Source organism: Centroberyx gerrardi, chromosome 14, assembly GCF_048128805.1.
Source record: "Centroberyx gerrardi isolate f3 chromosome 14, fCenGer3.hap1.cur.20231027, whole genome shotgun sequence".
NCBI classification, from domain to species: Eukaryota; Metazoa; Chordata; class Actinopteri; order Beryciformes; family Berycidae; genus Centroberyx; species Centroberyx gerrardi.
The window spans coordinates 28602526-28620935 of record NC_136010.1 but is presented as its reverse complement, the minus strand read 5'-3'; the positions used below and the strand labels follow the sequence as shown (position 1 = coordinate 28620935).

The window sequence follows — 18410 nt, the reverse complement described above, 5'->3', positions numbered from 1 at the left end:
ATTTTTCCCTTAAAAAAAAAAAGAAAGCCAGCGTCCAGTCTCTTTCTCTCTGTGTTTAAAGCAACTTAGAATTTGTTAGTGTGTAATTACACAATTCTAAAATAATTATGAAATCATGGAGTAATTATACAGTTTGTAGAAAAGAGGTTGTGAATTAAGTCTTATCATTATCTATCCTTCTCCATTATTACCATGGGGGCAGTGTACAGTGTGATCAGAATGTTGAGTCTATGGACATGAATAGATGTCATTGCTGTGACCTTCCGTAGGTCACTGATTCACTTCAAAGGCCGTCAAAAGCCTTGAAAAGCCCCTCAGAGCCACCAAAGGACATTCAACATGAAACAACACTCATGAATACCGTGAAAGTAGAGCACTTTGTAGAAAAATGAAGGTGTAGTTTCTGGTTTCCAGCTTTGAAAATCAGGATATATTATAATGGTAACCTCCTCAAGGTGAAGGTAATCATTGTTCTAATACATGAGCCCTCACACACACACACACACACACACACACACACACTTAAGAGTTAGTTAATGTTTATTTTCCTCATTCCACACTCAGTTACACCTCCCCCTTTAGGCTTTCAATTAGCACTTGTGTTATTTTAGGTTTTAAATCTGGCTGCTATGAGTGTCAACCACACACACACACACACACACTCTCACACACACACATATGCACGTACCCACGCACACATCTTCTGGTTTTCTCAATATAAAAACTTGTTTCCATGGAAACAGCACAACGAAATGAATAGAAACCTAGAGAGCAGGTTACTTTACTTCACTCTCATAAACAATCATCATTGTGTGCAGAGGACCTGAGAAATTTCTCTTCAAGTAAACAGAGCAAATCATGAATGCACTGAATGTAGAATGAGTTTCCAAGCCCAAAACTGAAGACGAATGTAGCAAGTAAATAAGCTTTATCTGAGAGAAGAAAGTTACTGTAGTCAAATGTCCTCTGGTTTTATTCAATGGATTCTATATGAGAAAACTATCTTCTCTGAACAAAATTTCAGTATACTGAGAATAAGCAATAATATAATTTCATGAGTTGTACTTTATCATTATATTCATTTGCCATTTTCAATAATCTTATGGCTTCTTCAAACAAACTGTGAGATTTACTTGAATTAATGGTTGCAACACAAAAAGTCTTCATCAATTGGCAGCAAGTAGGTAAAGCATGTGTTGCTCTGTTTTGTACTAAATTTCTAAATTTACTCTTGTAATATGTGTAAATGTATTGATAGTAGTAGTAGTAATTGCATAACTAGTAGTAGTAGTATCATTATACTACTACTACTTTACTAATTACTCAACAGGAGCAAAAATTTGTTATATTATTCGTTACATTACCTTTTGTTTTGTTGGCAGTAGAAGCTCCTTGTTTTTCCCTTAGTTTCACATTGCTGTGTTGTTTATTAGATGCTTTGATAAATTGGGTGTTGTGTTTTTTTGCTGTGGAAAGCATTTTGTTGCCACACAAAGTTTACAATGAACAATAATGTCCTTTGCATCCTTGACTGAGATCAATTCAAAGTAATGGGAAAACTTCCAGCTGCTGAAAGTCTCACTCTCACCGTCCATCTTTTGTTTTGCTTTTTTAGCTAATAGCCGATGTAAACCTGCCCGTGCATGTCCTTAAGATGCCTATGACAAAAGAAACAAGCAGGGATTTGGAAAAAAAAACGTTGAAAATTTCAAAATAGATAAAAGAAAACGTTGAAGGGGGGGTTAAGGTTGAAGTAACACAGTAACGAACTGTTACTGGGATTAGTAATTGTAATGTAATTACTGGATTTGAAATTGTAATCCCTTACACTACTCATTGATGAAAAAAGTAATCACATTAGCCCAACTGCTCACAGGTTTTGGTATATTGCTGAAGGAGTTTTATTCTGAAGGGCTACATAAACTGTGCATGCAGCAGCTTAGAATCAATGTCATCAGCGAGCTAGCATTAGCTTTAGCATTAGCTTCAGCAAGCTAGCATTATCTTTAGCACCATCTAGCGTCCCTTGGGCTAGACTTACAGTACAAAACCATTCACGACTTGCACTATAATCCCTTTCCACCTTGTAAAACATGATTGCCATGTGTGACACCTTCCCTCATAACCTTTAAAATACATTACATGCAAGCAGTGCGAGTGCAGCGTCTCTCTGAGTGCTATTTGTTTTGATTTTGTACCCTTATAATTGTATTATAATTTTTAGTAATTCATTAACCAATATACAGTATATAGGGAATCTTAGGGATTTTATATGCATGTCGTAAGTCCAAAGAAAGTAAAGGATTTTTTTTCCATGCAGCTCCCCAATGCCTAGGACTAAGGTTTATCCATGTTAGTGAAACCTGTCCTCAGCATAATGTTTGCACCTCCATAGTTCAGGAGCAGTCAATCCACGAAAATTGACACAGAATGAAACTAGGGTATATCCCCGAAATTCCCCAATCCTCGAAGGCCCCATTAAGTCAGCCAGAGCTGAAACGTGGAAGTTTGCATTAAGATTACTGTCAGTTTTGTCATATTAGGCTATTGAGCCATCAGGCCCCAAGCTATCAGCTAACAGCAAGTTAAAAGGTGTCAATATGCAACTTCGTATTTGCTTTATGTGTTTAGCTGTACACTCAAAATGCTGCTGTTGGGCAAAATCTGGTCGGATCTGTATGGAAATTGGTGTGCATGTTCCACATAAAGGTTGGAACATGATTGCCAAGTTTCATAGCGATTGGTGAAATTCTGTTTGAGTTATAAGCCAAAATGTCATAGGCCACGCCCACTTTCACTAATGACACCAAACTTCAGATTTTGACTAGGACATGATCCTAGAGCATGTGTAGCGAATTTCGTGCAATTTCACCTATTAGATTAGGAGATACAGTTTTCTGGCCTTTGTGGCGCCCCCTATTTGTAAATATTTGAATGGCTTTGCACACATGTTCATTCATTATATTTGAACATGTTGTCTAAGTTTCATGATGATTGGACCATCTATCACAAAGTTATAACAATTTAGCTAATTTGTCATACAATTGAAATGCATAAACCTTTCAAAATAGACCAAAATATTTTTTTGGGGGTGGAGAAGTACCACTTTTTACAGGAGGATTTCCATATGAAGGTCAGTGAATGGAGGTGTCTTCAGCTTGCAATATTGGTGGTGGACCACTCATCAATTCCTATAAAAACATATTTACATTAAAAGCAAGCTGCAAACATGAATCTACTTAAAAAAAAGTTGAGACAGGGAGTGTTTTGACCTTCCAACTCAGCCTCAGCCCTATCACGGTGGGATTTGCCCCTCTGTCTGGCAACATTATGTAACACACAGCAGCTGAGACGAACCCCCCCCCCCCCCCCACACACACACACACACACACACACACACACTGGGGTGACTCAATGTCACTGGTGAGACAACAGTGATTACCGACAACTTGATCAGATTCACTTTTAATGTTTGTTCCTCCCTCTCTGTTGCTGTTCTTATAATTCATGTATTCCTGTCCTGCTCCCTAATTCCCTTACATTATTATTAGCATTTAATTACATTTATTTATTTACAGTGGTAATCCTTATTGAGTTTCTCGTGTTTTTGATTGGTGCATAAGCGCTCATTGCTGTGGTGTTTCTGCACTGCGCTTCCCAGAGATCACCTGTCAATCAAACAGTGTGTCCAGTACTGTGAGTATCTTCTCATGACAGTGGGCATTCAGTGGGCTGTGTGCTTGTAGCAGAACTGTAACCACAGAAAGGTAAACAAATCCCGTAAGATTGCTATTCAACCTCTAACCAGCAATCAAAAGTTTCATGTTCTCCAAATAAATGTATTCAAATATAAATAAATAAATAAAATAGTAATATTGCAAACATTTTTCATGTTTCTGACCTTGGTTAACCGCGTGTTTGTCTGCAGTAACCAAAGATTAACTTAATTTTGCGACAAGGTGTAGCTAGTTCATTTGATTAGAAATCAACAAAATGGACCAGCCTTCTTGACTGTAGAGTGATATGATCAGAGGTGAAAAAGCAGTCTCTTATATGAGACAGCAGATTTTATTCTGAAATAACAGACCTCCGAACGCCTTCATTGGCCAATCAGAATTGGGTATTCAACAAAGCCATGTGTGTTATATCAATCAGCAAAAGAGAGTAGCAAAATAGACGTTAAATCCCGCCCCTCTGCCCCTCCCATCAAATAAAACTGCCTTTCTGCCTAACTGATATCCCATCATTGGTTTACACTTTTGAATGATCCCTCTGTGCATTATGTCCCGCCCCAACATCCTGTTTCGACAGGAAATACATCACATTAAGGAAGCAAGATGCTCTCAAAATGCAGTTTCATCATGCCAAAACAAAAATAAAAATTCAAATATTCAGTATATAGTATAATTGTATTCTTGTCAGGGTGGAAAAGCCAATGAAACAACATTTAGACCATCAAGGGACACTAACACTCTCCACTGACACACAGACTAATGATTATTTTAGGGTTAGCAGCTCTTTCAGATGACTGACTTTAGTAATAATAAAAACTACAGGGAGGAACCTCCATCTTAGAGGTGGACAACACTGGCTGGTCGATAATCCAATTTTTTAATGAAAGGCCAATAGCGACCTGGGGGAGGGGAGGGGAGGGGAGGGGGGGTCCTCTGTGCTCCTTGGCACTCCGTGGTGAGTTGCTGGGCTGGATTTAGACCATCAGCAGGGAGCTCGGAGGTTTACACTGATAGGACTGGAAGCACGTGTCCCTGTGTGCTGTCAGTTATAAAATTGGGCATCCTTTTATGCGTGGCTTCAAAGGAAATGATAGAAACTGCAGGGTCTTCTTATATAAAGAGTGGACTGCACTTAATTCAAATTGCAGGTTCTGTGATTGCAGATAGTGGATGTCTATACATTGTGTATGGGATTGAGGTTGTGGTGTCTGTAATTGATAGGCAACCTACTCTTTTGATTGACAACTGCCATTTAAAAAAAGAACAAGTCAATTTCCTAATTTTGTAATGGATAGATACTGACTGAGTCCATACATGGATTTGATTGGATTAGTCGTCAGCAACACCAACTAAAGAGGAGACCGGTGAGTGTTTTCTAATCATGATGTGTTGTGTTCCCTTTACAGATATTAATAGCCACAATATCCTCTCAAAGCAATGTCACTAAGTCCCCTAGTCCAGCCACACTGCTCTGACGGCTTGTTTTCAAGCACATTCTTTCCATCTTTGTTTTGCCCTCGACTTATCCCCTAGATAAGAAGTAACATTCCTCTTTCACTTTGTAATCCACTCTCCCGTCTTGATCAAACTCCAAGGGAGAAAACTGCATTTTCCAGCCAATTATTTGGTCTTGCTGTTGTGATTTGAATGTTCTACAAAAGCGCCTAGATCGAATTCAATAACTGAATAAACAGACAAATTCAATTGGGATTTTAGTCGAAAACGGGGCCTAAAACACTCCACTCTCGCAAATTAACCTTACAACATATGGATTTTCATCGCAATGCTGAAAATATTGGACGCGATGCCATTTAATCGCAGAGCCACACGAGGATCCAATTTCAGCGCGAAGGCATAGTGGCGAATGTTAAGAAAGGAGAGGAAACAGAGGGAGAGATGGAGCGCAGGGGGAATTAAAGAGAAGAGAGGAAAGCTATTTCAGGGCTGGTGTGTCTGGAATGACAACTGTTAACCCCCCCTCCACCCCGCCCCCCTTCTTTCTCTACCTCTCTCTATCAAATCCCCTCTCTCTCTCCCTCTCTTAACCTCAAGCCCTTCATCGGCCAGAACTTTTCCGACCACAGACCATCTCTCTCTCTCTCTCTGTATGTGTCTCGTGATAAATATAGCTCACTATTACCCTTTCCCAAATGCAATGAGCTGTGCGCACACATGCCCACCAACAACACACTCACCAAACACACACACACACACACACACACACACACACACACACTACAATATATAAGAGCAGTGGGTGAGTGGCTGCAGACACACACACATAGAGAAGTCAGTGGGAATAGGTAATAGGGAAAGCATCTCACATAATCAGGCATAACCAAACACACTTAGCCGAAAGAAGAGGGTGAACAAAAAGGTCGAGCCATTACTTCTACAGCTAAGCCTCACAGTAAACTAAGTGAGACTGCCGGAGCCGTTCCCTCCGCCTCCCTCTCTTCCTCCCTCGTCTCTCCTTTCACTCTCCTCCTCTGCCTTCCCACCTTACCCGGCGCTCTCGGGCCATCCATGAGTCTGACCAACTCTTCTGCCTACCGATCGGAGCGCAGTTTCCACCAGACGTCTTCATCCTCATCCTCATCCTCCGGTAACCCATACATGGAGAAGAGCCGCGGACTGTTCGCTGAGGATTTTGGCTCCTTCATGAGGCCTGGGAGCGACGCCTTGGGATTCTCCAGTAAGTCAGCAGCACATTTTTTGGACATAAAGTGGTGATAAAAGTGACAGACGCTGCAGATTGAAGTGACAGCTTTGACTGTACAGTAGATGGATGTCTCTGCTTGGCAGCGATTCCGGTTCAGTGTGACACTTTTGTCCATAAAGTGGTGATAAAACTGTAGAAACTGTAGTTTGAAGTGACAAATTTGCTTAAACAGTAGATTTGTCATTCAACTACTATGAAAATGAAAGACATTTCAGCTAGGCAGACATGAGTATATAAAAGGCAAGTGTGTGTGTGAGCAGGAATGTAAACAAGATGCGCTTTGATGGGGCAACAAAAATGTGAAAAAGGTGGAAAAGGTATGGTGAGGCTGGACTTTTCTAGAAATCAAGGTACTGTTTTTTGTTTTCTTGTTTTTTTTTAGACGTGTGTTTACAGCACATATTGAGTTATATAAAGATCAGCAAACATTTCACTTTATAGTGCTCATCCTGTGGCTCAGTAATGTGTGGAGCTGGTGTGAAGCATTCTGCAGGTTCACTATTGGTGCACACTAATGTGTGAATGCATGTGTGACACCTGAACTTTCAATAGGACACAGAGTCCATGTACCTCCACGTGTCAGGAGGGCAGAGATTATTTTGGTGTCACGGTTGGAATGCCCATAGGTGTATAGGAGAGGAACCTGGAGGGTGGGTGTAGCTCGAGGAAAAGCTACACACACACACACACACACACACGCACACACAAGAATGCCGGACTCACTGCCAGCAGTGTGACTTCACACATTGGGAATGACTGCAATGACGCCTGCATAAGGAATGACCAGATGGTTGCTCGGTGACCGGGGTACACACACACACACACGCACACACAGTGGGGATGACGTCATGTAACCAAAGTAGCCTGCATATGTTAAGTAAGAGTCGATGCCACACACACACAGTCATTTCCAATTTGGTGGCATGCGTCTTAAGTCATATGTTGTCACGTTTTTTCCTGAGCTCAGCTGCTGGTAACTGACAGTTGTCACTGGCCAGACAATACATTGGATTGTGTAAGAATATTGTATTCTATTTTTCTCCGCTGTATCCTACGGTGGCCCTGAGGGTCAAAACACAACAACATTTCACAAAACACAACGACATTTCACAAAACACAACAACATTTCACAAAACACAACAATATTTCAGAAAACACAACAACATTTCACAAAACACAACAACATTTCACAAAACAAATTAACATTTCACAAAACAACATTTCACAAAACACAACATTTCACAAAACACAACATTTCAGAAAACACAACAATATTTCAGAAAACACGACATTTCACAAAACACAACAACATTTCACAAAACAAATTAACATTTCACAAAACACAACATTTCACAAAACACAACAACATTTCACAAAACACAACATTTCACAAAACACAACATTTCACAAAACACAACATTTCAAAAAACAAATTAACATTTCACAAAACAAATTAACATTTCACAAAACAACAACATTTCACAAAACACAACGGCAAAAGAGAAAACATTTCAACATTTCACAGAAAACAGAAAAGGTAGGTCCTTTCTTTGTTGGTACTGATTGGATGTATTCGTTGTCACTCAAGGTAACAGGAAGTGGGACCAGAGCAATGGTTCTGAGAGATGCATTCCGCTGGTTCAAATCACATTACGTAACAGAAAATAACGCTTCCGGCGTTTAGCCTTCAAAATAAAAGCACGATATTTTAAACATGTATAAATACTGTTTTAAACCAATTACTTTGTATTTAATCGTCAAATTCAATAAGTGAACACCCATATTAATGTTTGATGTCAAAATAATAATGAAAAATGCCATATTATGTGCCATTGTTAACTACAAATGCTGCATGTATTACACTTTTTGATATTTCTGACTGGACATTGTACAGTTTAGAGTAACTGCACAAGTTCTATGTCAAAACACTCCTGCAGATGTGTACTTTCACTACACACCAACATTTAGGCCCAAGCTGTTACAGAAAAGTCATGACAGGCCCTCAAAGTCAGCCATACTGTAATAATGTGACATTTGTAGAATAAAGTGGACACTGTACAGTTTACCTTTCATTGTAACTGCACAAGTTCTATGTCAAAACACTCTAACAGACCTGTACTTTCTCTACACACTATCATTTAGGTCCAAGCTGTGTATTTATTATTTATGTATTTATATCTAATTTGTCCCATTTCTTTTTTTCAGTCACACCTGCCATTGAAACCAGTAAAATTAAAAACTGGAAAAAGACTTGAGATGATTGTGTGTGTTTCAAATGTGTGTCTTAGATACTTTTTTCTACAAATGTCACAGTGTTAGAGTATGGCTGACTTTGAGGGCCTGTCATGACTTTTCTTAAACCATTTGGGCCTAAATATTAGTGTGTGTGAAAGTTCAGGTCTGCAGGAGTGTTTTGACATAGAACTTGTGCAGTTACACTAAAAGGTAAACTGTACAGTGTCCAATTTAGTAAAAAATGTAAGAAAGTGTAATATATGCAGCATTTATAGTTAAAAATGGCACATATTATAGCATTTTTCATTATTATTTTGACATCAAACATTAATATGGGTGTTCACTTTTTGAATTTGACGATTAAATACAAAGTAATTGGTTTAAAACAGTATTTATACATGTTTAAAATATCGCGCTTTTATTTTGAAGGCTAAACGCCGGAAGCATTATTTTCTGTTAGAGTAATTTGAACCAGCGGAATGCATCTCTCAGAACCATTGCTCTGGTCCCACTTCCTGTTACCTTGAGTGACAATGAATACATCCAATCAGTACCAACAAAGAAAGGACCTACCTTTTCTGTTTTCTGTGAAATGTTGAAATGTTTTCTCTTTTGCCGTTGTGTTTTGTGAAATGTTGTTGTGTTTTGTGAAATGTTAATTTGTTTTGTGAAATGTTGTTGTGTTTTGTGAAATGTTGTTGTGTTTTGTGAAATGTTAATTTGTTTTGTGAAATGACATTTTGTGAAATGTTGTGTTTTGTGAAATGTTAATTTGTTTTGTGAAATGACATTTTGTGAAATGTCGTGAAATATTGTTGTGTTTTGTGAAATGTCGTGTTTTGTGAAATGTCGTTGTCTTTTGTGAATTGTTGTGGTGTTTTGACCCTCAGGGCCACCGTAGTGTCCTATTACTATTTACTGCTACAAATTTCCCCATAGAGATCATTCAAGTTTCACTGTATCTCATCTTGTTGTGAGATAACATAAAGGCATAAAGGTTTCATATAACAAAAGTAACAAGAAAGCAGAAAGAGAAATTCTTGGTAGTTTATCTTGCTTAAAATATAATACTGTAAAGGAATAGGGCAAGCTTTTGGGAGATGAGAACATAGACACCAAAATCATCCATTTGTCCCCGGTAGATTGTTGGCTCCTCTGCTCCATGCTAACACTTTAGCATAAACTATGTTGAGTGATAGTAGGCTCCATGCTAACACTTTAGCATACACTATGTTGAGTGATAGTAGGCTCCATGCTAACACTTTAGCATAAACTATGTTGAGTGATAGTAGGCTCCATGCTAACACTTTAGCATACACTATGTTGAGTGATAGTAGGCTCCATGCTAACACTTTAGCATAAACTAGAAAAGGCTAAATTTTCTAAAGAAAATTTAAGTGTGCTTGCCGCCCTTGCAATGCCCCTGCCCTTAGACTTGGCGTTCACTAGCTTTGCTAAGCGGTGCAGCATTGCAGTTGTTAGCATTTTGACAGACTAGACTCAGTAAACAGAGCCAGTTGCATTCAAAGGCACTGGGAAACTTTTCTCATCACTGCACAGCAACATGTTTGGTATCGAACGAAACTACAGATTCCCAGCTTTCCAAGGATCCTAAACGCATCACAAAGTCGGCGCCGAGGCTGACAGAAAGCCCATGTGCGGAACTCATGGTCTCTGTCGCCATCTGCTGGCTGTGTCGAAGCACTGTCATGAATGAGCTCGACCATTTCATTTCATGTCATTTTATACAGTAAGGTCAAGTTTTAAAAAATGCTGTCATCACATTGAAATGGTTACTAGGAGGCCATATTTAATCACACATGAATGCAATTGGGCTCTTTGGATTCACAAGAGTCTCAGCTTTGTAGCCATGCCCAATTTCTACAATTCCATGACTGTTTAGGTACCACAGTGTGCAGAAATAGGGAAAGAAAAAAAGGCGAGAATAACATCTTTTCACTGCATGCAGAACACTGTGTCTTTAGTACCCTGGAGCTCATATACCCTATGTAGCTGACATATGTCAGATATGGCTGTAAAGCTAAGACTCTTGCGGTTATAATGAGCCATTCAGATATCTTGATGTGAGAGGTCAAGGGACCCGTTTGAAAATAGTCATGCCCATTTACCTTTGTCAAAAACTTCGCCGACTTTGGAGCTATGTTACATAACATGGCTGGTAGCTACGTATTCGTCTGGATGTCTAGTTTCCGCTAATAAAAAAAGCTCCGCTCTAGCTTAAACACTGAGCTCGTGAGAAGCTCCGTTAAGCGTCGGCCGACACGCAGAAACCACCATACTCTGTGTGTGTACCGTAGCTTCAGTTAGCTTCAGCTACTGTGTGTGAGAAACCAGCTAACGTACCTCCCGATCCGTCCGTCTGTCCCAAATGCATCAAGCCAGCCATTAAAAACTCTGCACTAGACTTTTAATATACAGAATAAAAGTCCAAATACATCCATACTGATCTGATTTTACCTTAGCTTCAGCTACTGTGTGGGAGCCTCCCGATCTCCGCGGAGAAACAAGGACAAAACCAAACTTCAATTCCTGGCTCTGTGATCCTGTGATTGAGTCCACACGGTTCTCAGGTTCTCATCCTTTTACAATGTCCCAAATGCATCAAGCCAGCCCATGTGGGGAACTCATGGTCTCTGTCGCCATCTGCTGGCTGTGTCGAAGCACTGACATGAATGAGCTCGACCATTTCATTTGTATAGCCTAGTAAGCTCATGCTACTGTTGCTTGCTAGTTAGCTTCAGCTACTGCGTGCTAACGTACATCCCGATCTCCGCAGCGCGATTCCCTCTGTCCCAAATGCATCAAGCCAGCCGGTAAACGGCCCCTCTGTCCTAAATGCATCAAGCCAGCCGGTAAAAAACTCTGCAGTAGACTTTTAATATACAGAATAAAAGTCCAAATACATCCATACTGATCTGATTCTACCTTAGCTTCAGTTAGCTTCAGCTACTGTGCGGAGAAACAAGATGGCGGACAAAACGAAACTTAAATATCTGGCTCTGTGATCCTGTGGAAAACGAAACTTAAATTTCTGGCTCTGTGATCCTATAATTGAGTCCACATGGTTCTCACTTTACAATGTGTGTGTATTGCTTCCAAAATGGCATTTAATCCTTAATATCTCAAAAACCTTATGATGCATCTCTTAGAAAAGTAATAGCACACGATTCCTCAATGGGCCGCACGTTTTGATGTCTCACATGTGTATGTACTGTAAAAACTGTAGGAGGAGTAGCGTGCCAAACTTTTTGGCGGAAAAATAATAATAAAAATGGCCGACAGTAACAATAAGAGTGTGCTTTGCTTGCAGCAAGCACACTAATAATAAGTATGTGAGATAATAAGAGTGTGCTCTGCCTACGGCAAGCACACTAATAATAAGTATGCAAGATAGTAAGAGTGTGCTCTGCCTACGGCAAGCACACTAACTATGTTGAGTGATAGTAGGCTCCATGCTAACACTTTAGCATACACTATGTTGAGTGATAGTAGGCTCCATGCTAACACTTTAGCATAAACTATGTTGAGTGATAGTAGGCTCCATGCTAACACTTTAGCATACACTATGTTGAGTGATAGTAGGTAACTAGCATTTTCTCATGTGAGAAAATGAGAATTTGTAGCGGCTCTAAAACTGAAGGGTAGTTACAGTAATCTTAATCTGCCAAGTCTGGCAGTTTTGTGTAGAAGTTTGGTAAAAATTTACATGGAATATGATGTAAAAATAACCTGTTTTGAACTACAAGTTTCCATAGGAGGTGAAGGTGGTGGGTGATGGGAGACTTTGTACAGCTAAAATCACTGCGCAGCTGATGAATACGTGGTTGTTCACATGAAATCCTTCCAAAAATACACCTAGCTACATCAGCTATATTGCGTTAATAATATTTAAATTTTTAATAATAATGAATCTACAGGCCATAAAATTAAAACCGCTACAACGCTTATTACTAGAAGGTCAGTCTTCTGACTTTGGATAATGCTAGTTGCCTACTATCATCACCATAGTGTATGCTAATGTGTTAGCATAGAGCCTACTCTCATCAGCATAGTATATACTAAAGTGTTAGCATGGAGCACCAGAGCCATGATCTACCGGGGACATATAGATGATTTTGTTGTCTATGTTCTCATCAGCTAATGACTATGTTGACTAAAAGGCCAATCTCCCAAAAACTTTGTGTATTCCTTTAAAGCAGTGTGTGGCAGGAACGAGATTGTAACCAATCCGAAATAAATCAACACTCGCAGGTATTGAAATTTCTGCCTGCCCACAAGTAATCAGTGAATGAATCCTCACTAGCCAGTATGTGAATGGTTCCTCCTCTGGTCTGAGATCTGTCCTCATCTTGTGGTGGTTTCAGGTGCAGCTGGAAATATCAAGACTCTGGGGGATTCTTACCAGTTCACGGTGGATGTCCGAGACTTCTCCCCTGAGGATGTCATCGTCACCACCTCCAACAACCAGATTGAAGTCCGTGCAGAAAAGGTGAATAGAAGACAGAATAGAATACAACTTAATTGGCCAAACCAAGGCTGCAAATTTGTCCAGTTTCACCCCAGACACAGTAAAAACAAAAACATCAATCAGTGGGCAGCCTTCCCTTTGATTTTGAATAATTACGTAAGCAGAGGGCTCCATAAGTGGTGAAAATAACATGTAGTTGAATTGGGAGGCCCCCATCAAATGTCTGGCCTTTCTTGTGACTGAACTCCTGATTTTACAAATGAAAGACTCCACTGTTAAATTGTTTTCTGTCAAAGCTAGGATTCATTGGGATTCTGTAGGCTTATGGATACACTTTCTTCTTCTCTGATTTTAAACATTCTCTTGTCAAAATTGTGACTTTATCACGGGAATACTTAAGAAAAATCTGTATTTTCTGTGTTCAAATTCAGAAGTTCAGAAAATTCTGTCCAGCCCAGTTCAGTCTGGGCCAATGGTTCTCAAAGTGGGGTCTGGGGTCCTTGAGGGGGCTCCAAGGGGTTCCAGGGGTTCCCCAGCAAAATGAGGCATAGTTAAATTTCAGTATAATTTAATTCACAAGAAATTATCCCAATTAGAGAATGTCTTAAAATGACTATTCTCACCATGGGTTTCACTCTCACCACTATCATCTCCCCACATACAGTGTAGACAGTTCTACAATTCAATACTAAATTAACAACTAAAATTCTCCCATATGGGTCCCTGGGATTAAATCTTATCAAATAGGAGTCTGTTGCCTAATGTGTGTCTATTTGGGAGTCTGTGACATTTGATGTTTGAGAACCTCTGATCTATGCATCTGCTCCTTCTGTCTTTAGTAATACATCAAGCCCTTTATCATATAATATCCTCTCTGACAGCTGGCCCAGGACGGTACGGTGATGAACACGTTCACCCACAAGTGCCAACTACCTGAGGACGTGGACCCCACCTCAGTGACGTCATCACTGGGCGCCGAGGGGACCCTGACAGTCCGGGCGCGCCGGCACCCGGCCAAACACGAGCACGTACAGACCTTCCGCACCGAGATCAAGATCTAGAGAGGGAACCTGACGTCCCCGCCATAAGCCCCCCATTCCCTCACTTCCTGTGTTTTCTATGCTACTTCCTGTATTTCCTGTCTTCAGCGACACTTCTCGACATTCTGCACTCTGAGGGGCGAATTCACAAAAGGATTGCGCGGCTTTTGCTGACGCTAAACCTGTGCAAATAAGACAAAAAGAAACCGTGTAATTCACAAAGCACTCGCAAAGGGTGAAATGCACCGCTAACTGCGCTGCCACGCAAATAGCGTCTCGGTGCTCCTGTGCTATTTGCACGTATTTAAATTAGGTAATATGCATACATTTGGCGCAAAATTGGCCCCTTTCTATGCAAATGAGCCTCATTGCAAAAACAGTCCAATTCACAAAGGTCGGCGCTAATTGCCACACGCAGTTAAAGTGAAATTATTAGCGTCTTCAGAGAGTTGGTGGTAACTGAAGCGCATTTATAAGGGGTGTCACGCCCAGACTTTATCACTTGTTGATTTAACTGAGAATTGAATTGAATTGACCTTGCAAATGTCTCTGCAACAATTCCACCTTTGTGTGACCTAAAATATAAAATTGTCTGTAAATACAGTCTGTAAATAATATTTTGACATCATTATTATTATAGAACTTTAACACAGATTGCTTCACAAACAAAAGCAAATAAATCAGTACAACCAAACAATCAATACAACTCAATTTCTCACTCTGAAAATATTTTCACTTATCTCACTAGTCAGCACAGTGGGCTTTATTTTGGCCTAAAGATCCAGCACGATGGACAGCCCCGCTCAAACTCATTTATTACCTCCGCCAAGGAGGTTATGTTTTCGGTGCGTTTGTTTGTGTGTTTGTTTGTCTGTCTGTCAGCAGGATTACGGAAAAACTACCGGCCCGATTTTCATGAAACTTGGTGGAAGGGTGTACCATGGGCCAAGGAAGAACCCATTAAATTTTGGAGTGGATCTGTATATTGGTTGCACTTGCACATTTGCATATCATAGAAGACTGAATTGGCCTAGAAGGGCACTCTCCGAGTGCCCTTCTAGTTTATTTTGGGATGCAGTGAGATGCAATGACAAACAAAGGATGCAGTGACAGGATGCAATTGTGCCATGAAAAATAAATGAATAAAGCTCCCCTACATTCTCCTTTGTTTTCCGCTTCAAATGATGCCATCTTCTTTTGCAGTCTGAAGGTGGGATATTACTGACAGACTGGGATATTAAATCCCAAATATGGTATCTCGCAGTCCCGGTTAAATTTCTTGCCTGAAGTTTTGAGGAATGCCTCTGCACCTCGTCCGTCAGGACTTGCAGCTCGCGGTCTAAAAAATTCATTTTTCTCTAAGGCAACATTTATACTTTGCCACATTGATACTTGCAATCAGACGCAAAACAGGGGCAAATTGCACTCAGTTGCAACAGGTTATGGGCGTGTTTGCGCTGGCATATCATTAGTGCAATATCTTTTGTGAATCGGTCCTTGAGACGGAGCAAATAGCGGTTGCAAATGATACGCAATTCATGGTGCTATTAGCGGCCGCAATCCATTCTTTGTGAATTTGCCCCTGAGTGTTGGCCTTGTGCTGTATGAAACATGTTGTGTCTTTCTTATATGGCTGCAACAATGTGTGTTTCTGGTCATTTCTACTCTGAGGTCACCATACAAAGCAGCAATAGGCCATACATGCACATTATATATGCAACAGGGTGAGACATATAGGCTTTTACATGCATATGCACAGGGACACACACTTTCTCTCTCTTAGACACACACACACACACACACACACACACAGCAATTAACTGATCAGTTCACTACGTCATGACTGCACCCCTGCCCATTAATATCCAACTCAATTCTGAAACTCACCTCTGAAATTCATGAATGCTCGATAATAATAATAATTTATTGTATATTATTGTTTTGTGTGAATAAAAGTTTCCTGCTTTGAGAATAAACACCCTCCTCTGAGTTTGATTGACAGCTGGCAAATTGCACACACAGTATCTGGTATTGGACGACTAATAGAAATTATTATAACTAAGGATGGGCTCATAACTTGGGGAGCGAGTTGCATCAAATCAGTTGAAAATGGAAATATTAACTGAAAGGTCAGAGAATTTTCCTCTTCAAACTGAGAAACAAAAATGAGAAAATTGGAGAAAAAAAGGGGCAACAAATTTTAGAATATTGTACTAAAGTTTCCATTTTTCTATTTTAGATTTTGAATTAGAATATTAAACTGATAAGTGTCACATGGAGCCTGAACAATCTTACAGTTCTATTTTATCTATTTCATTTTTAAACATGACCCAAATTTTCTCCAAGCTTTATTGTCTGAATACGCTGTAGAAAACATACTTTCAGAAAGTTGACCACACCACTTTTTCTTTTTCAGTCCTCTATATCCAGTGACTGAGTGGTAAATGAAAAGGAGGCTGAACTATGACTTCCAGTCGGTGAACATCATAAGGCAAAGCACCAGCAATATAAACAGCACAATTTAAAAAGACAGACAGATAGACAAAACATTACAGACAGTATACAGACAGACACACAGACTGTTAGTTATGACAAATTTTGTGTTGGCCTGTGACCTCTGTCAAATTTATCATTGCAACCACATTGTTGAAGTTATTCACAGTGGCCAAACTTTCTATTAGAAAACATGGCCCTTGTTCTTGCCAACTAATGGCACCAGAAAGGACAAGCCTGGACTTGAACCTACAACCTTCCAGATGAAAGGCTGATACTTTACCTACTGAGCCAAACACCTGCTACAGTTTTACTGAGGAGAAACTAAGTAAAGGGAGAAGTATTGTGATACTGCAGCCGATGATTGACAGTGTTAACCACTTTATAGAACATTGTAGAGCTCTCCATTAACTAATAAATCAATACCAAACCACAAGCCAGGAAACTGCTGCTGCACTGCTCTCTATGGGTTGAAACTTTTGGCCTCACCCCAATCAGTGATGCCAAATCAGGTATTTTGCCATTGGCAGATGACGTCAAACACCTGCTTTGAGTTTTATGTGATTTAGTGTTGATTCATGAAACTTCAAAAGGATCACAACATGTCAGGAACTTGAACTCACAATCTCATGCTCTAAAGCCCTGAGGACAACCACAAACAAAACAAAGGGACAAGTGATAGGTCATAGGTGATAGTCCAACCCATATTGAAAGCCTCAGAAAGAATATTATAACTGTATTAGTGCCCCACAATTTACACATGGCTTTACAGACATCATCTTGAGAGTCCAGACATCAATTGTCTTTAGTTTGATGAACATTGATCAAACTATCTTGAACATATGACATTGTAAATTTATCAAATTATTTGCATCTGCACATCTACCATAGCTCAGTTTTCAATATATCACTACAATTTTGTGATGATTTCCCACTCTTTTCCCCTCAGATATGATAGCAGCTAAGATTAGAGTGAGCTAACTTGTGGCTTAAAACAGCAAAATGCAATAGGAATGAGCAATTAAATAGTCAAAGATGTTTCCCGCATAAAAAAATAGGGTATCTTTTTTTTACAACTACCGTGTAAATACTTAGGTACCAGGGACATCAAATACAAGGCGGGACCCAAAACAAAATAAAACATAAAACACATAACAAATAACCCCACCCGCCCACCCCAGAGACCAAGGGACATCAGTAAAGTACAATTGGAATAGCAGACACTCAACTCAAAAGGTTTTCAAGATCAACAGAGATGGAAATCCATGAATTAACATTAGCCTCCTTAGCACCGTGAATACGGGCCGTAGAGAGTTCCAAATAGACAACGTCCAAAAAACTTAAAACCCATTGCCTAAATGAAAGTGAATGTGGTGGCTTCCAGCGTGTGGCAATCATTTTCTTAGCTGCCGTCAGGCCAGCAAACAAAATGTGTTTCTTAGTTTGTGGGAGGTGTAGTAGGGAAAGATCATTGAGGATCAAGACAGAAGGAGAGGGGGGTGTAGTCACAGACAACAGCGTAGAGAGTTTGGAAGCGACCATCTCCCAAAATTCAGCAACCTCTGGACACTCCCAAATCATATGGAAGAATGTGCCCACAGCCCTCAATGGACACAGAGTACAGTTAGGATCATTTATAATTTTCATACTGCACATCTTCCGAGGAGTCATATAAGTCCTATGAATAAAATTGTGAT

At 39.9% G+C, this 18410-nt stretch overlaps 1 protein-coding gene across 1 annotated transcript; it reads left to right on the top strand.

Annotated features, from left to right (window-relative positions):
- Positions 1 to 6025: 6025 nt before the first annotated feature.
- Positions 6026 to 14351, top strand: hspb7 (heat shock protein family, member 7 (cardiovascular)). Its single transcript, XM_071916710.2, has 3 exons — positions 6026 to 6429; positions 13077 to 13201; positions 14062 to 14351. Exons 1-3 carry the CDS (start codon positions 6261 to 6263, stop codon positions 14239 to 14241), a joined length of 474 nt encoding a protein of 157 aa, XP_071772811.1. The 5' UTR covers positions 6026 to 6260; the 3' UTR covers positions 14242 to 14351.
- The last annotated feature ends 4059 nt before the right edge of the window (positions 14352 to 18410 follow it).

Bases quoted from the DNA above. Each gene is read 5' to 3' on its own strand.
- hspb7 (XM_071916710.2), top strand. From the start codon at position 6,261: ATGAGTCTGACCAACTCTTCTGCCTACCGATCGGAGCGCAGTTTCCAC. The intron at 6,430-13,076 runs GTAAGTCAGCAG...TGGTGGTTTCAG, and splicing joins CGACGCCTTGGGATTCTCCA to GTGCAGCTGGAAATATCAAG. The intron at 13,202-14,061 runs GTGAATAGAAGA...CCTCTCTGACAG, and splicing joins TTGAAGTCCGTGCAGAAAAG to CTGGCCCAGGACGGTACGGT.